The sequence below is a fragment of the Tauraco erythrolophus genome, chromosome 4 (genome assembly GCF_009769465.1).
Source record: "Tauraco erythrolophus isolate bTauEry1 chromosome 4, bTauEry1.pri, whole genome shotgun sequence".
Lineage (NCBI taxonomy): Eukaryota > Metazoa > Chordata > Aves > Musophagiformes > Musophagidae > Tauraco > Tauraco erythrolophus.
This window is the reverse complement of record NC_141468.1, coordinates 58,386,940-58,406,057: the sequence shown is the minus strand read 5'-3', so window position 1 is coordinate 58,406,057 and position 19,118 is coordinate 58,386,940. Positions and strand designations below refer to the sequence as shown.

General features: G+C 47.1%; 2 protein-coding genes across 2 annotated transcripts in view; one reads left to right on the top strand and one right to left on the bottom strand.

Moving 5' to 3' along the window:
- Positions 1-2,261: 2,261 nt before the first annotated feature.
- Positions 2,262-5,213, bottom strand: SNU13 (small nuclear ribonucleoprotein 13). The gene is made up of 3 exons (XM_086610265.1): positions 5,133-5,213; positions 4,108-4,228; positions 2,262-2,712 (listed from the first exon to the last, which is right to left on the bottom strand). The coding sequence occupies exons 1-3, from the start codon at positions 5,133-5,135 to the stop codon at positions 2,450-2,452; spliced, it is 387 nt and encodes a 128-aa protein (XP_086466391.1). The 5' UTR covers positions 5,136-5,213; the 3' UTR covers positions 2,262-2,449.
- Positions 5,214-5,855: 642 nt separating this feature from the next.
- The window catches only part of MEI1 (meiotic double-stranded break formation protein 1), a 47,080-nt gene continuing 33,817 nt past the window's right edge, over positions 5,856-19,118 (top strand). The window contains exons 1-10 of the mRNA XM_086610737.1: positions 5,856-5,957; positions 6,276-6,399; positions 9,585-9,635; positions 11,484-11,557; positions 12,231-12,336; positions 12,899-13,102; positions 14,369-14,502; positions 15,016-15,130; positions 15,947-16,063; positions 16,578-16,677. Coding sequence (XP_086466863.1) covers positions 5,856-5,957; positions 6,276-6,399; positions 9,585-9,635; positions 11,484-11,557; positions 12,231-12,336; positions 12,899-13,102; positions 14,369-14,502; positions 15,016-15,130; positions 15,947-16,063; positions 16,578-16,677 — 1,127 coding nt within the window. The remainder of the gene's footprint in view (positions 5,958-6,275; positions 6,400-9,584; positions 9,636-11,483; positions 11,558-12,230; positions 12,337-12,898; positions 13,103-14,368; positions 14,503-15,015; positions 15,131-15,946; positions 16,064-16,577; positions 16,678-19,118) is intronic.

Below are 19,118 nucleotides of genomic sequence, written 5' to 3'. Positions count from 1 at the left end.
GTTCCCTGGATGGCTGCAAGCACTTGCCACAATTAAATTACTGACATGGCTTACAACTTTTCCACCTCTATAGTGAGTATGAGTCAGACTATTGTGTCGGCTTCTGTACTCAAATTTGTGCTTTAAAAATAAAAACTGGCAAGTTGTGGAGAGTAGCCCCTGTTACTCTGTTACTTCCAGTGTTTTTATTTTTTTGATAATACTTATGGAGGCTGCATCTGGGGCTGTCTGTGTTTTGGTTTTTAAACTTCCACACCTGGTATGCCCCACTTGTCTTGCAGAGCAAGACGATTAAACCCAATAATTATTGCCCTTCCTCTAGAAAAGAGTACTAATTGTTTAAAGAAACTGTAACTTTCTACAGGATGCAAACAGGGGATACACAAGGTACCCGTTCTGGTCTGCATGATGTTTTTAGGGATTCCTGTGTTTGCACACAATTGGGCAACTTGCTGAAGATTTAAGTCATGTATTGAGGTTGTGCCTGTGCCATAGTGTGGCACATGTATCAGAGCCAGCTGTGAACGTTCTCTTGGCATGGTGACCACTCTAGCAGTCCCAGCATGCTGCTCACTTCCACCCCACAGCTCCTCTCAGAAGAGCAGCTAGCCCACATCAAGCTCTGCAGTATTGAAGCTACGTAGTCTATTACACTTTCAATCAGCCTGTGTTACAGAAGTTATTTTTAATAGATTTGTATAAGCCATCAATTTATTTTGCCCTTTGGCAAAGAAGTTACTGTAAATGCTTGTCTTAACAAGACTTGAATTGAACGCAATAAAACAGCGAGACTATCCTGCCCTTAATTGGTTGGTCAATAATCCTTTATTTCTGCTCCTTATGTGCTTTGTCTTACAGCAGCTGTCTTGGCATGGTACAACAGGGCAAGTCCTTTGCAAAGCTGTGGTTTTAAGCACAACTAGGTCAACAGTCAGCATCAGTGGAAGGGAACAGCAGCATTCCTAAACTTCATACAAGTGAAAGGACTTATCAAATCTTTGTGTTAGGTTTATCTCAGCAAGGATATTAGTTATCAGCCATTTACAAAAATATGCAGACATGCTTTGTCTTCAGTTTTGTGTGAGCTGATTTCACCTGCTTGGGATGTACTTACTAATGGTATGAAGTTAGTGCCTCTGGGAAACATTACAGGAGAACTTATTTTCCCTTCTGCTGTTGTACCTATTGGTCTTTCCATGCTAGCTTTGCTTTGGCATCCTGCAATAGAAGGCAGGTTTGAAATGACCCATTCCAAGACAGAGGTTTAGACTCTTCTGCTCAAAGCAGTCAGTGGATTTATTATACAATATGCATTTCACTAAAGCTGGCTCCATAAAACCACCACTAATCCAGAACGCTGGTGGTGCTCCATGCTTTTCCAGAACATGAGATTACCTAACATTCTCTTCTTGAGACACGAGTTGTTTTATCTGAAAAATTACTTGCTGTTGCCTCAGCCATGACCTAAAGGCTTTATCTTTAGTCAGGTGACTATAGTACAGCAGCTTTCCCAAAAGCATGAGCTACGTAGAGTACTTGTCAGCCACAGCAGGCTGCTCGCTACCCTGTGGTTTGTACTTAACACACCCTAGGAAGCCCAAGCTCATCAATATAGTCCACACAGAGAAAAATGAAGGAGTATGAACTACTACACTGCAACAGCCTTTAGGCAATCTCTGAGCAGTTTAGCTTTACACATAGGAACACTCCAGTTAGTTGCAAATGCTTCCCCGAGGGAATGATAATTGTATTTAGCTTTGTCAGCAATTTTATTTTTTCTTAAAAAGTCAGTATTTAAAAATAAGCGAGATAAGAGATTTCCCCTTGGGCACTGCCAGAAGATTTCGGCTCCCCACACGCCTCTTACACAAGTCTCTTTGTCTGGTTTCAAGAAGAAAAAGGGTTGTGCTATGTGTACTGATCTGGGCTCCATCTGCTGCTAAAACGTGGTCTACGCTGCTTCATCATCACTGAAAGCAACAACTCCAGCAGTCTGCACGCACACACTGTGCGGGGAACCGGCACGTCTCATCCTCAGACTAAACCGTTCAGAAACACAGAGTTACTCAACACCTGTTAGAGGCTGAGGCTTAGCAGAAATACTGCAACACAGAGGAAGCTCCTGGGTGGTTTAGAAAACACGTTGAGGAGGCAGACGTGGAGATAAGAGGGGGATTTTTTTTTTTTTCCTTTCTTTTAAATATCAAACAGGAAATACAGTTGTACAATCACTTTTCAAGAAGTAATACAATGAGAATGAATGTGTTGGAGTGGAATAATAGAACAGAGGGGGGAGGAGAGGCAGAAACACTAAGAATTAAGCCATTATTAAACAAAAACGCAGTGTTTTGAAATGAAACATTGAATATCAAAACTATAATCTCAACTGAAGCTAGACACTAATTCCCCGACTTCAACTTTTCTATTCCACACTTAAACTCATGGGCATTTAGACCAACAGTCTTTCTATAGCTTGCTGGACAGACTGGATCTGAGGCTTTAGCTGTGATCCCTCCTTGATGGTGATGGAGCAGGCGATGACAGGCCGGGAAACACCACATGCCCGGCCCAGGGCTTGCTTGGAGCGAACAAACACATAAGGTACGTTCTTGTCCTCGCAGAGAAGAGGGAGGTGCAGGATGATCTCCAAGGGCTCTGCATCTGCTGCCATGACAATGAACTCTGCTATCCCTCGGTTCAGCGTTTTAGTGGCTGTAAAAGAAACTGAAAATTAAGACTAGGTCCTTCCAGAAAGCACATCTAACGAAAAACATTAGGAGATGCTGAAATTGGCATGAGCAAGGAGATCTAGTGGTACCACAAGGGCAGGCCCAAGTAAAACGGCAGCTATAAGGCCAGGGAGGGGGTTATTCACAGGGCTGCACCTGGGGCACTGTGCCCAGAGTTGCCCTCGAGCACAGCAGAGAGATTCACAGGGGATCAAGGCCAGCCCAGGGCTGCTGATGGGTAGGGGGCTGGGGCACACCACAGATGAGGGGAGACCGAGAAAGCTGGGTTTGTTCAGCCATGAGAAGAGAGGGTGAAGGTGGGAATAGGGGGGATGCAGCTGCTATCTTCTACTACTTTAAGGGGATTGCAGATCTAGATGTCCAGATGGAGCCAGACTGTCCTCTTGAGTGCACAGGAAAAAGGACAAGTTGCAGACTGTCACTGTTACCTCAGTGAGATTTTGGGTACATGCTGGAATTTTGTGCCCCACCCCCCCACCATGAGAAGGATTTAAACCATGGAACATGAGCCCTGAGATGAGAGACTGTGGAGTTTGTATCCTTAGGGATTGTTTTTTCAAAAGTTGACTAGGCAAAGCCCCGAGCAACCTGATCCACCTGTGAAGGGAGCCGCTCTCTGAGCAGGTTGCATTACAGACCTCCATTGGTCCCCTCAAACCCAAATCTTTTTATTATTCTAAACTGGCTAGGCAACTAGTAATCCCAGTGCCACACCACTAAAGTATGCGTGATCACAGGACACGTATCAGGAACACAGTTTGGCATCTACCAGATCTGTATATAAATGTTGAAAAGATTACAGAAGGACATGCTGAAAGAGTTGGGGCTGTTCAGCCTGGAGAAGAGGAGGCTCCGGGGTGACCTTATAGCGGTCTTCCAGTACCTCAAGGGGGCCTACAAGAAAGATGGGGAGAGGCTGTTCAGGAGGGCCTGTTGTGATAGGACAAGGGGTAATGGTTTTAAAATAGAGGGAGTAGATTCAGATTGGATATTAGGAAAAAATTTTTTACCATGAGAGTTGTAGAACACTGGAACAGGTTGCCCAGAGAGGTGGTGGATGCTCCATCCCTGGAGACATTCAAGGTGAGGTTGGACGAGGCCCTGAGCAACCTGATCTAGTTGGAGATATCCCTGTTCCTTGCAGGGGGGTTGGACTAGATGACCTTTGAAGGTCCCTTGCAGCCCTAACGATTCTATGAATACTCTTGTTTAAGCAGGCTAGAAGGAGGGGGACACTCGCAATATCCAGATCCATGTACCATTAGTGGCCCACTGCTAGAGAGAAGAGAATCTCTAGCCACAGCTTCTCACAAATCCTTGCTATGATTTCTAGCACGTCACAACACACAAGTCTCACCTTCATTGGCTCCCTTGCGTAGCTGCTTATAGTTGCAGGATTGCTGCACAAGATCCAGTAGCGTTTTGGTGAGCTGTGCATCAGCCAGGGGGTAAGCTTTGGGATTCACTTCTGCCTCACTCTAGAGAAAGGAAAAAGTAAAGAGTATTACAACAGGGGCAAAGGGAGCTTTGTTGTGAACAACACTACATAGGCATCATGTCCACCACGTGTATTGACTACCAGAGTCACCTCACCATTCTCACTTGCTCTGCACGTACACTAAAAATCCCATTGCATATTATTTGTAAAAAGGGATTCTTCTCATATTCAAAGTAGACAGTATCTCTACTCGCACAGACAGCCAATTTAGATCCTACAAACTGGGAGCAGTGAACTTACAGAGCAGTCTTCAGGCGCTTGCTACCACGGATACTATATAAAACAAAGTGTTTCAATGCACAAGGAACAAGCTCCTGCCAGCAGCAAATTAACAACCTGAGACATGAATTTTCAAGAAAATCTGAGAAGAGCGCGTATCGGGTTTATTGCTGTCGGTTACAAGTAGCTTCTGAACGTTATCATCAATGGCGTAGTGGAATAGCAACGGAGTCACGCGGCACGAACGACCGGCATTGGCAGAACGGCCACTTCTCCGGCTCCCACCGCTGCAGCCAACGCCGGCGCCCGGCAGGGCCGGCCCCACGCCGCGGTGCTCCGCCGCCGGCCCCCACACGCGGCCACAGCGCCGCCCGGCCGCCCTCCCGCCCGCCGAGCACATGCTCCCGCTCCTCGCGGGGGCACAACGGGGCCGGGGACACGGTGCCAGGCCGGGACAGCGGGTCGCCCGTCAGTCGGTGGCTCCAGGACAAGCCGGCTCGCCGGGCGGCCTTCCTCCGGGGCGGCGCGCCGAACAGCGGACCCACCACCGGCCGCGGCCCCGCCCGCGGCGCTCGGCCTCCACGTGCTCCCTGCCCCGCAGCCGCCGGGCAGGCAGCGTCCCCCCGCCCGCCCCAGGCCCTCGCCGGCGTCCGGCCTACGCTCACCATGGCCGCGGCCTGGACCGGGCGGCGCGGCCCGATCGCTCTCCTCCGCCCGACTACGCGCAGGTAAACGAGCCGGAAGCGCCGCTGGGCGCCGCGCCGCCTCGTCGCCGGAAGTCAGGCGGCCGCGAGCCCGGGGGCGGGGCGAGGGGCGGAGCCCGCGCACCGCGTGGCGCGGCGCGGCGCCGCAGGGCGGGGCGCGGGGTTGGTTCCTGTGGGTGCCTTCGTTTTTCCTCCGTAACGGCGACGGCGGGAGCACAGAGCTGTTTCTCCAGGGCACAGGGGGCATGCCCATCGTATTACGTGATGCGGCGCTGCAGGCCGTACCACAGAACGGAACCGGAGGGGCACGGAGAAATTCCACCTCTTGTTTATTTCTTATAAATCCTATAAATCCTTATAAAATCGTTGTAACTCCCACCTTGTTTTTCACTTCTCCTCTGCCGAGCCAAGCTCAGCGCCTCAGGGCGCTCACGCTGCGCAGCAGCAGCTCACGAGGAGCACCGTTCCTATGCGACCAGGCTGTGCGGGTGGGGCTAGCCTATAAAAGGACCCTATAAAGCCGTGCGGCCCTGCGGGAAAGGAAAAGGGAGGGAGAAGATTCCCGTCCCCAGGGCCGCGGGCAGCGCACGGACGCAAACGGCGCGATCCGCCGCGTCCCCTCTCTTCCCCCGCCCGCCACGGGCAGGGCCCCGCGCATGCGCAGGGGGAGGCGGCGGGCGGGCGATGGCGGCGTGCTGCGCGCACGGGGAGGGCTGGGCCCTGCCGCTCCGCCCGCCGCTGTGCCTCGCCTGCGCTGTGGAGACCCTGGGCGACGGCAGCGCCTCGGTGGGCAGCGCCTGTCTCGCCGCCGACCCTTCCCACCCCCGGGCCGGCACCGGGCAGGGCTGGCCTCCGCCGGCTGGCCGCGGAGCGCCGGCCCCTCACAGCCGGCCCTGCCGCACCCCTCGGCGTTCCCCACCCGCCACCCGGGCTGCCCCCGCTGCTGCGCTGCGTTTGGGGCTGGGGGTTGGCCGGGTGTGCTTGACACTCAGCTCTGAGGCCCTGGTAGCACGCTTCCCCCCGGGGTGGTGGGAGCAGCCGGGGGGCTCGGACGGAAGCGCTGCCGGCTCGTTGTCTCTGATCTGGGTTGTCTCTGCTCCCTAGCTGGTGCGCAAGAAGCATGTCCTCTCCCGTCTCCACGATGCCCTGGCGTGGCAGGCGCTGCCAGTCGTCCAGCTGCTGGCAGCAGAGGAGAGGGTCTGCGTTCATTTGATAGGAACTCTCTTTGGTAAGAGCTCTGCTGTGGCCTAGTACAGCAGCAGGGAGAAGGCAGTTACCTGTGTTTAAATAGATGTGTACACGTGAAGTGGAATTCCCCACATTTGGAGGGGAGAAAAAAAGAACATTGAGGTACCTAATTCTGTACTTCCACCATTCTGTGTTAGATGTGTTATTACTCCCTGTGGAAAACTGCCTGTTATTTGATTTATCATAGAGTCATAGAATGGTTTGGGTTGGAAGGGACCTTTAAAGGTCATCTCGTTCAAAGCCCCTTGCCACGGGCAGAGACACCTTCCACTAGATCAGGTTGCTCAAAGCCTCGTCCAACCTGGCTTTGAAGGCTTCCTGGGATGGGACATCCACAACTTCTCTGGGCAGCCGGTTCCAGCGCCTCACCACCCTCTGAGTGAAGAATTTCTTCCTTCTTTCAGTTGAAAGCTGTTACCCTTTGTCCTATTGCTGTATACCCTTGCAAAAAGTCCCTCTCCAGCTTTCCTATTTAGAATAGGTTAATTAATTTCCTTGTTCCCCAAGGTGCAGGATTGGCAGTTCATAAAGCTCTTGCAATTTTGCAAAGTATCTTGACATGTCTTTGAAGCGTTTCTGGAGAACAGAGTGTGCCTGGTGTATGATTCTTCCCTGAACGCCCTCCATTCTGGTCTCGTGCCTTAGTGGTTTCTCATCTTGCTGAACCGTGACATTATATTATATATTATATATTATAACAAACATGCAAAATATGAACCTGCATAGTGTTTTTTTCACGTCATCACATTATGTTTGTAGAAATCCTTGTAGCCATAGGACTGTAATACCTGCTTCTTTCTGGTAGGTCAGCCTTACAGCAAAATACAGTGTTCAGTGGGATGTCAGAAAGTGCCTTTCCAGTAGCAGTCTCTGTGATCTCAAACATAGAATGAATCATAGAATGGCATAGGCTGGAAGGGACCTTAGAGATCATCAAATCCAACCTCCCTGTCATGGGCAGGGACACCTCTCAACTAGATCAGGCTACTCAAGGCTCTGTCCAACAGCCTTGAACACCTCCAGGGAGGGGGCATCCACAACTTCTCTGGGCAATTTATTCCAAAGTCTTACCACCCTTGTACTGAAGAATTTCTTCCTAAGATCTAATCTAAATCTGTTCTCCTTCAACTTAAACCCATTTCCCCTTGTCCTATCAGTGGACACTCTTGTAAGAAGTCCCTCGCCAGCCTTCCTGTAGGTTTCCTTCAGGTATTGGAAGGCAGCTATTAGGTCCCCCCGAAGTCTTCTCTTTTCAAGGCTGAACAATCCCAGCTCCCACAACCTGTCCTTGTAACAGAGGTGCTCCAGCCCCTGGATCATCTTTGTGGCCCTCCTCTGAACACGCTCCAACAGATCTATGTCTCTCTTATGGTGGGGACATCTCTTACTGGTTTGTGTTTCCATAGCAGGGCTGTGGGAAAGGTCTTTGAAATGTTATCTAAAATCTTGACGGAGAAGAAATAATGATCTAAATGAGGGAACAGTAAGGCAGGAAGAGAAAGGTGGAGGGTATGAATGCAAGTGCTTTCAAAGAGCAAATATACCGGATTCCTTTAATTCCATTATTTCATTTGCACATCACAGATAATTCTTATTCTTTGAGGGAAAGTGACTTACAAGCCCCTTTCCTGCCTTGACACACTGAATAATTCAAACAATGTTTTCTCAGTTGATTTCCCAGCACAAATTGTGTTGTGCATGCTTTGGGAGCAGCTTTGTTAGAAACAGAACTTTGTGCAGGTTTAGTTCTCTCTGTTGCACAATTTTTCATTGAGCATGTGTAATCCTATGCAGATGTGGAGGGAGTGGTGCTTATGGCCAGTTCAGTCCTACTGTACAACCCTAACATGAAATACCTCAGAAGACGGGTGAGCTGTGCTTGCATTTCAGTGCCGTTGTCTGCTTTTAACTAATAATTCTGTTTCTCTCTTGAAAGAAGCTTTACGATTGGATGGTTTGGGGACAGCTTTGGGATTTTACTGTGTTTGGTGCAACTCCTAAAGCAGTTGGAAGCCCAGTCTAAGCCTGGGCTACAAACAATGACATGCACATTTTGAATAGAGCTTGAATGAACCAAGGGTCATTTGGTGCAAGAGTGTAAGAGGGACCCCCAAAAGTTTGAGCAATCTGTGGAGAAAGTATTAATAGTAACTTCAGGAAAATACACTCATTTTTGGAGAGAGAATGTTGGGATAAGCACAGGTAGAAGAAAGAGGACTATGAGAACAGAAGCATGGTGTGGAGTGTTATGTATGAAGAGATGCTGAATTTCAAGTAAGCCTGAATTTCTTGCTGCTAATATTGCAATGTTCATTAATGATATATGCAAATCTTTTCCAAAATGTAAAGAATTTACCGAGGATTGGGCAGATGAAACAGGAAATAAGTGATTTCTTCACCTGCAGCATCATAAGATCACTTCAGTTGATCAAATTTCTGAGAGATCATGGAGTCTCTGGAGGGAAGATAGTTTTGATCATGTTGAAACAAGTGGTTTGGTGTGGCAGAGGTGAGGATCTGAACCAGATGCCTGATGCTGTAGATACCTGCAGTTGGAAGGAGCTGGGCAGTAGAGTTTCTCCTCTGTTGTAGTAGAGTGAGACAGTGGCTTATTTTCATATATCCAATCTTATGCTTTAGTTGTGCAAATGACTTGTGAAGTGGTGCCTTCAGGTTTGATGTAGCTTTGGAATAATTTCTATGTGTTTTAAGCCTTATGTTTAAATATAGTCTCAGGATTTTCAGTGCTGTGGAGGGACAATTCATGGTACCTGGTATGAATGGAAGATAGCACAGTTAGCTGGGCTCTAACTTCTGTCATTCTGGAGTGTTGTAATTCAGACGTATAATGTTGGGTACATGCAGTGAGATGTGGTGACGGTAGCAGTTACGTGTTTACTTACATAGGTGGAGCCATTGACTTCAGCTACAAAGTACATAAAAAATTGTCAAGAGCACTGAACGCCTTTATGTGGCTGTGTCCTGCCTATGGGGGTGCCTTTTCCAATACTCCCTGAAAGGATCCACCTTCCTCTAACAAAGTCATTCTGGTCTCATGTGGAACAGAGAAAACAAAACAGTTCTGAAATAAAAAGTGCAGCTCTTTTTGCGATAAGGCATTAAAGCAGGAATGAGTTCCACGACTGATTGTGGTTTATCTTTTAGGGATGTTGCATACTGTGGAAGACAGTGGTGCCCTGGACCTGTTTGTAGAAGGTGAGAGACAGATGCCATGTGTCAATTACTGACAGTTTGTGAGGGGGTGTCTGTCTTGTCTGATAACAATAGTGAGATGCTCAGCTTCTACACATCTTGAATTGTGAAAAGCACCTATTTTCTATCAAAGCAAGAGCGATGAGAAGGCTGTTCCAATATTTGGGGGCAGGGGAGTACAAGAAGATTTAAATATTTAGCGTTCCTCTCTGTGTGTGCTATGAATTTAGTGTCAAATGGGTAGCAGTGGTAAATAAAGCCTCATCTTTGGACCTGACTGAAGTCTCAAAGCAAATGGAAGTCTTCCTGTTGGCTTCAGTGAGTTCGGGTTCTACTGCTTTCTGCTGATAGCTGTACAGGCTGCATGTTTCTCTTTGCGAGCAGTCCTTCATCTAAAATCTGAAGCACATGCCTGCAGGGCTGACAAAGGAATCTCTGCAGTCCAGTTAACCTTGGGCATCTCTGCTGAGTCTAGTGATATTAGCAATGCAATGATTTCCTCCTGTCCAGCCATGAAAGATGAAAGAAGGTGTGACCAGCTCCTTTCAGAGGGGTGTCAGTTTTCAGGCACTTGCTTGAAATGGTGTTGAAAAGGTGAGAAGTCTTTCTGCCATGTTGCCAGTCTGTTGAGAGATGGATGCTCTCAAACATAAGAATTTTAACTTAGTGTTACCTGACTCCTGAAAGTTTTCAGAGATTCTGAGAGTTCAGGGCAAGAAAGAGCCACTAAACCATTTATAGATCACACATCTTAAGATATGCACCTGCTGAGATCCGTATCTCTTTAGCTAAAGTAGGTCTCCTAGATAAACCTCCAGTATTGCCCTGGATATACCAAGAGATGGTGAACCTAGAAGTCTCTGGTATTCTTTTTTTTCCTTAATATTGCATTCCTACAATACAAATCAAAAGAGTGTGTTTTTCAAATGAGTCGTGCCATGACAGCAAGATATGTCCAAAACAGCCTTATCAAATCCTACGGAAAAATGCTCTGCAGTGTCTTAGTATTGTCAAGACTTTATCTGCTGAATGTTTAGGTGCCCCGGTTCTAAAAATATCAAAAAAGGGACTTTGCTTCCTGAAACTGCTCCACTGGTATACGTATGGAGGCAGAGGCAGCCTGCCAGCATCAGGCAACTCCCCTGTAACTTTGTTAGGTCATGTGCAGCCAGTGCCTGGTAAACATAGTTTCTGGTTGGTTCCTCTGTTAAGACAGAGCAAACAGAGTTCTTAAAGTTGCAGTGAACCAAGGAAAACAGCCCCTACTTGGGGCTGAGGAGGTGAACAGTACCACAGAGGTGACTGGGGCCTTGCTTTCTGGCAAGGTATGTGGGATAACTGCAGTGGGGAGGAATGGCTGTTGGACTGCACTGTTACCTCAGGGACAGTAGCAGCTGGAGGAGGAGCTCTCAGTCTGCGTTTAAGGATACTCAGCAGTTTCTGATATCTTCTCTGAAAAGATATGTTTTTAAAGGCCAATTTTCATACTGTGGGAAGCCTGCTCTATTCAATTTCCAGAAATTTTTATGCTTTTAAGCCAGGGCTTTGTTTCCTTCCCTTCGTGGTTCATGTTTACTTAGTGTCCTGACGCTCCGTTTGATGCTTGCAGTTCATTTCCGTGCATGGTTTGTAGTGCAGCTAGACCGGGGCTGCTGTAATGTTACCGCAGAGAGCTTGGGCTGGGCTATCAGACGTAATAGCACTGGGAATGCTGATGTTACCCTGCTCTCTCAGCACCTCTGTGCTCATTTAATTTCCAAGCTCTTTGCTCACTGGTCTGCTAAAGCCCTGTGGAAGATGGATTGCGAGAACTCTTGGGTGTGAATTATTGATCCTGTTTTTTCTGCCTAGTGCTGGTGCGGCTTGTAGTGGAGCTGAAGTCAGAACAGTACTTACGCTGCATTTTGGATGAAAGCCAAAAAGAGGTCAGTGAAGATTAATTCTGTGCCCTTCCTTTCAATCCTTTGGAGAGGGAGGAGATGGGAATGAGGGGCCCAGCCAGACTGCAGCGACTGCACTGGGATGCAGCCTCTGCAGCAGTGGGACGTCCTAGTGGCAGCTCCTCGGCTGTGATTTTGGCAGTGTTGATGTCTGTCCTGAAGTTTTCCTGTTGTTCCCATGATGCATTGCAACCATATGGCTTCATGATGCTCTCAAGAAGCTGTGTGGCTTCCTCAGGTTCTTCTATTCCTCCCTTACCGTTTCAGTGATATGAGGAGCTTTCCCAGCCTGTGCTGTGGGCTCTTGGTCTCTTCACTCCTCAGTTTGTGATGGCCCCATGGGGTACAAAAAATTGGGAAGTAGTGAAAGGGTGGAGAAGTTCAGCTGGTTCATCCACTCATGTAAGAGCTGGAGGGGGGAGAGAGGGAAAGGAGCAACAAGAAAGAGATGTCTTGGATTAATTAAAAGACATTTTGGAGACTTAATGGTGTGGTCAGGGTTTTCCTGTGATTTATCCTAAGTGGTGAAGAGGACCCAGCTTAGGAAAAGATCCTGTTCTGGAGCATTGTACATCAAATAGAGCTCACTGTTTTGTGTGCATTTCTACCTTTGGATTGTATCCTTACCAGTGAAATACTTTCTCTGTCTCCTCTACAGCTGTGCAAAGCAACTACCATGAGAGGCAGCCTGCCCACATTCACTCTCTTGGGCAAACTGGCAGATGCCATCCCAGGCTTTGCTGATATACTGGTAGTAGAGCACAGTGAGTAATGTGTCATGCCCCACTGAAGGATAGTAGTCACAGCCCTAATACATATATGCATGCATGCACTGCCCTGTACCCCATGTGAGTTCATGAAGGTCACGCAACAAGCCTGTCCCAGAAGTCAGAGTGGCATTCAGGCCTCCTGGGTTGCAGGTTGGTACCTTCATAGCAGGCTTGTCATTGTGCTCTTAGCCAGCCTGGCAAAACCAGTCTCTGTGAACTGGGGTTTGTGGGTCTGCCTCACAGGCAACATGCATTTAGTTTTTCTTTCCTTTGTGCAGCCCCTGGGGGTCTGGTGAGCAAGCTTAGATGTTTGTGGAAGTAGCTGGGATGATGGATCTTCATATGGTGGACAGCAAGTTCCTCTAGCCGTTTATTACTGTACCTTTGCTCAGAGGGACAGATGGTGGTGAGCACATCACCTAATTATGTCATTCCTTAATCTGCACATACCAGTGTGTCCAGTGGGCTTTTGCAAGTTTTCAAGGGAAATAGGTTGATGCTTTCAAAAAGGCAGTTCGTTGGTGTGAATGTTTGCTGTTTCTGTTCCTCATGCTAGGTAATTTAGTGGATCACATGCTGATGGGATTGACATACCCAAATGAAGGTATAAAGGCTGCTGTCTGCTACTTGTATGGCAAGCTGTACTCCTCTCCTGTTGGCACAGAGCGGCTCTCAGCACACTTCGAAGAAAGGCTGTGTGATCCTTTCTTGAATACCTTGGGGCGTGCGCAGACGAAGGAGCTGCAGGTTAATTGTTTGGGTAAGGCATCGGTGAGAGAAACTGCAAGGTGTGAGGGAAGGCTTAGAATGAGGAAGGAATCCTTGGATGCTTTAGACACTCTAATGTGTGTTGTTCCCTAGAGGAGCTGTTGTGCTGCTTCGCTGAAGCAGTCGATCCTTTCTGTTACTCCATAGCAATCAAATGGCCCAGACCTGCTGCCGAGCTCCCCCAGCCCTCTGTTGTCCGTTGAGCCCCCCGTCTGCCTATCACTGACTAATCTTCAGAGCCACTTCAGAGCTTGCACTGTGTCCTGGCCTGTCTCAATGTGGTATTATCGTCCTGGGAACAGTCCATCCCTCAAAGTGTCTGAATGCAAACACTATTTGTGGACAGGTGGGTTTTGTAGAGCACTGGGATGGCATCTAACAAACATGGTCTTCAGATGTGAGGCATCATGTTATTTATGTTAGAAAGCTGATGTGGAAGTGGCACTTATTTGCATTTATGCTTCAAACTGCACTTAACTGTTTCTGGGAGCACAATTTCAGCCTTTCTGACATTGCTTGTTTGTAAACCATCTAGAGAATTCCTTTTTTTTTTTGTAGAAGGTAAGCAGGAACTGAATTGCTCCTCAGATCATCTACTCAGCTGCTAGAAATGGATGATGATTTCAACTCCTTTGAAAGCAGAGTTCTGTAGCTTAGACGATAGCCCTTGTGAATTTGTACTGACAGGTACTGATGATTTCCATCAATACCTGTAGCAGTGCTCTATCCTTTTATACTGAGGGCTCTTCTGCGTGTGTGGATATCCCTTAGCTAAGCACAGCTAGTTCAATAAGAGCCTGTGAAAGCAGAAGGGGGAGATAATGCCAGTTCTCTAGGAAGTATTCCAGGGAAAATGTCTAGTTATTGTTGGGTCACTGACTGTAGCTTGGAGAAAAATGCAGGTCAAGATCTCTCCCAAGAAACAGTTTAAGGGGTGGGTACTGGAGCACAGAAGACGATGTGACTAGAGCGCTCCTGAGATCGTGTACCAGTGCATAGGCACGTCCCTGAGAAGGAACAGAGAGTGGATCAGACCCAGCAAAAGTTGTCAGCAACAACAAGTTGCAATAAATGGGGCTTATGGCAGTGTCTGGGAACACAATGAGAAGAAGCTCCCTAAACTGGAGGGGAGGGCCTTTGTTAGGAGTGCAGGAAAGGGGAAGAAGCTGGCAACAAGTCTTGGGCTGCAAATACTCCTGTGTTAATATAATCCTTGCTATGCCCAGTATGGTGCTTACTCTTGCTCCCCCTTTTGCAGGTTTGCTAAAGGAGTTGCTGAAATCTGACCATTTTGTATCCATTCTTATGAATAATAATTCAAAGACAGAGGAGGAGTCTGAGAACCCTGACTTTTTAGAAGGGGAAAATCCACTGCCACTTGTTCTCAAAAAGGTGATTGCTAAAGTAGTAGTGAATTTTCAGTAGACAGAAATAATTTGCTGGCCTGTATTGAATCTTTATCTGAGGCACTCGAGTATGCTGTTGCCAACAACAGCAATAGAGGTTGCAGTGGGAAATGGAGACACCCCCACACATCACCTCATTGTTCATTCCTGCATCCTGGAGGTGGGAAATTTTACTCCTGGCCTCAGCTGATTTTACTCACTCACACTTGAGGTCTGATACAGCACTTGTAGTGCCAGCATGACTAAGCGTGGGGGCAGAGCTATTCTTACTCGTAATCTTCTCTGTTGTGGTTCTCGTTTTGTGGGTTTTTTTGGGGTTTTTTTTTGAGTGTATTCAGTCCAGTGTTTTATTTTGCCTTAGCAAGTTTAATCCGTGAAATACATGCCAAAAGGCAGATCTTAATTTATGTTTTAAATTTTAAAATGTAGAGGAAACGGTTTCCTACTCATATCTGCATAGTTGACTTCCTCTCTTGTTTTGACTTTTGTTTCCCAACAGCTTCTGTTGACCAGAGATGAGATGTTACAGGCAGCAAGTTCTCACTGTGTGGCTGCAGTGCTGGTTCACTCTCCCAGCAGATATGCTCCTGCTTTTATCCATGCAGATATCCCAGGTGAAGAAATGCACTGGCATCTTATTGTTCATCTCCCAGTATTGAAGCACTCCCTGGCTGTTTGTTTTAGGAATCATTCTGGCTCCATGAAATCCACTGATGGCATAATGTGTGTGGTGACCATTTTAAACCAGTAAAGATAGCTAATGTGATTTTAGGAATAGAAGGAGAGAGTAAGTTTTTGACTGAATGCATGCAAGCAGCTGTCAACAGGCAGAATGGAGTTTCCACAGTGAGAATTTGGACAAGTCCTTGAGGTTAAGGTCCTTCTTGCAAGACCTTAGATTCGAGCTTAAACAGACTGGGGTTCAATCTTATCCCACTAAATATTGTAAGTTTGCACAGAATTTGGTCTAGGACTCAGCTTTAGAATGTAGCTATGTGAGATGGTTTATTATTTCTCTGTAATCCCAAAAGACCGAAATACTTTCATTTTACAAATTCTTTGGGAGATGTAAAAGTTCTGAGGAAAAAAAGATCACAGCATCTGTGGTAAAGCTTGCTTTGTGGCTTTTCGTTTGTGCCAAAGGCTAGAGCCACAATTGAGCTCCTGCCTGCTGAGTGTGTGCTGGGAAGATGCCTGTCTGCAAGACTCTGTTCTCCAGTCACCTTGTTTTGAAGACTAATATACCCGCAAGCATCCATTCCGCTCTCCATTCCTGCCATTTCGTAATACAACTGTTCTCCCTGTGGCTGTTGCTATGCTTCCTTGTTTCCTCTTCCTTCCTCTGCTCTGTTCTAGGAGCAGCTGTGCCATGCTGTGAGCAGACTACCTCTTCCTAGGGCAGCCTTATTTGTGTGTGTGTGTGTTTGCAGAATTCCTGTTCGAGTGTCTCTCATGCAACAGTGAAATTCTCATCTGGTCAGTGTATTGCTGCCTGCTCCTCCTAACTGAAGAGCGCCTTTTCTTCTCAAAGTGTCACACAGTCTATGGTGAGTCATCAAGCTTTCTGACAGAGTGACTGCGGTAACACTGTGGGCATTTGTTGTGCCTCTAGCTGAATTTCAATGTTTTACACACAATCACAATTTCCAGTCAGAACGGATAAAAGACAGAAAATGAGTACCCATCAGACATGTTTGTGATGTCCAACATAGCTTGAATTTAGTGTGTCACTGTCCTGATGAGCATGCATTCGTTGGAATAACCAGTATCATGACTGACACTACCTAAGTTATTATTAGGTGTTTCTGTGGACGGAAGAGTGGATTTAGGAAGAAAGGCTAAATTCCTTCCGTTCTTCTGGACTTAACCGCTAGCAGTGGAAGTTGGGGACTATTATCAGAGAGCTGAGTGAACACTCAGCACTTTTGGGTGGTTGTTTCTGTCAGTATCTCAGAAGAATAATTGTTCAAATCTTCCTTCCTTTTAAAAATTAATTTTGCTTCCATCCTGGAATTTGGGGTGTTAAAAGCCCTCTCTGTGACTTCTCTTGAACATGTGCAGGCATTGAATCTCTGGTGAGGAGTCTCCAAAATGTCCTGCAGCTGAACAATGTGGAGTTGCACAAACAAGGGCTCCTGCTCTTCACTGAAATACTGAAACGGTAAGGATAAGGGAGTTCCCCGCTCAGGCTTGCACAGGCAGCGTTTGGTGACTCAGGATGGAGGCTGTGGTGCTTTCGCTTTTCAAAGTTTTTGTCTGAGACCAACTATCTACACCTCCAGAGCCTTTGTGTTTAAAAGATGTGGCTGAAGAAATGCATGTCCTTTATTCTTGTGAAGAACGGCCTGATGGTTGTTTCCCAACCTCCCAGCTTGTCCTCTTTGCACACACATCCACCAGTATATCTGCCTCTTCGTGCTTCCTTGCCAATTTGGGAGATGAGATCTCCTTTCAGCCGTAGATGGAGCAGGAGGGAAGGCTAGGAAGGTCCAGGCGTATGTGAGCAGGCCAGCTCCTGCTAAGGGTGCCTCTGTGACAAAACAGAGCATGCAAATTCCCTGACTTCTAGTCTTGTATCGTGATCTGAGCTAAATTCAAACAGCAAAAATGAATTCCAGGCTGAAATGTTAATGTCTTCTGTAACTTTTTTCCTCTTGTTTTCTGCAAAGGAATAACATACCCTGGCTTGTTTTTCTTCTGTATTTCCTGTTCTTGCTTCTATGATCTTGTTCCCGTCCTGTCATGCTAGTGACAGAGTCTTGTTTTTGCCACTTAGTTCCCTCAAGAGAGCCCGTCAGCTGAATTTTGGAAATGTCAGAGTCAATTTCGTAGCAAGTGGCAGGGTAAAAAGGATAAGGAAAAGCAGCAGTGCTAGAACAGTGTGATGATGCCAGTGTGGGACCTGTCAAAAAGATAAACCAGGATGTGGGAAACACTAATTACAGCGTTTATGCTTGTAAAACAAAGAGAACGTTCAGTGCAATTACCCTCATTTTCTAGCACACCCATTCTGTTTTTCTGAGCTTTGCCTTAGAAATGATGTTTTATTTAAAACTTTCTCATAGTGGGGAAAGGAGTCTCATCCTGGAACCTCTCCTCTTGTTTTTTCCTTGCAGCTGGATACTCTTGTGTAAGCGAGCCCCACACTCTGGTGTTGACCAAGCAAGGTGTACTGCTCCCCTTGGCAGTATGTCATGAATGGTGGGTAGCTCTCCCTGGGGTGCCTCTTGTCTCTCCCAGCACAACCAAGAGTGGCACACACAGTTTGGGGCCTAAAGATGAAAGGCTTCAGGAAGCTGCAAGAGTGCTGTCCTCCACACTTTTCTCCCAGGCCCCGAAGACGTCATAGTGCACCATATTGCAAGTGGGTTTGTGCCTCTTGAATGATTCAGCAGTACTCCTCCATCCCTTCCTCCCTGCATGAGTCAGTGAAGACTTTTTTTTTCCCTGATATGTTTTACTTCAGAAGATCAGCGATTAAAGAAAGGAAATACAGAAGACTAATAGAATTACAGTATAAGTAAAAACAATTTGGAATTCAGCACATCGCTTATGACTTGGGCCAGAGGCTGCTCCAGGTGCCTGAGTTTCACAAGGCCTTTTCCTTGCCTTGTCTACTTCACAGCTTTTTGTCACAGCGGAGTGTGAGGTGACTGCCAAGCTGGGTTTCATCCCACTGAGTGACTAAAAAGAGTGGTTCTGCCTCTGTTCATTTTTTGCCCTGTAGCTGGGCAATTTCTACTGAAGTTCACATTCCTCTCCTGTTTGTGCATGGGAGCATGTGCTCCTGGCTTGCTTTAGTCAGACATGTCTGTGAAAACTGAATAACAGGGAATACTTTGGGCTCCCAAGGCTGTCTCCTGTCATGCTGTGCTGCTTTTCTTGCTTCACTTCGGAGGCCCTCTGGCAGGCTGTTGGTGCCTCTTGTCCACATGTAACTGCCTGTCTTCCCCCTGCCTTCCTGACTGTACCTGACTTGCCAGGAGCCAAATGAGCACAGTCTGCCATTTACACAGCTCTGTCCAATAATGGGATTAATGGCTTGTTGTCCCTCTGTGCTCTCATGCTGAATGCTCGAAGGTGTTGGGCCACAAGGTGATCAGATGACCAAAACGTTCGCTATCAAGAAGAATTGTCAAAATAGTTGGGTTGTGGTTGTTTTCCTGATTACTTTTCAAGTTCATGAAAGTCCCTGCCCTTCTGGCAGCATCTGGCATCAGAAGTGCTATAGGATTGTGAGAGAAGCAATTCTCGTGGCATCGTCCTTGTTCTAGGATGGTGGTGTTTGCTTGTTTACTCGGAAATATGAACTGCCAGATGAACCTGCAAATGCCAGAGCAGATGGCCGCAGCATAAAGTCCTAGGCAGAGAGATCACTGTATTTTGCAAAACCTGTTTTTCTTGTGCTTCATGTCAGTGTTTGCTGGTGCAGTCACACAGTTATCCAGGCTGTGGGTTTTTTTCATCATAGTAGGGCTCCAGACTTGCTGAAGTTCACTCTTTGTAGCAATCCCTCCACCTGCTCAAGTTTGAGACTACCTGCTTGAGAGCAGCTGGCTCTGAATACTGAAAAGTGTGGCTGAAACCACATGGCTCAGCTGT

Bases quoted from the DNA above. Each gene is read 5' to 3' on its own strand.
- SNU13 (XM_086610265.1), bottom strand. The intron at 2,713-4,107 runs GTGAGACTTGTG...TTTCTTTTACAG, and splicing joins ACGCAAGGGAGCCAATGAAG to CCACTAAAACGCTGAACCGA.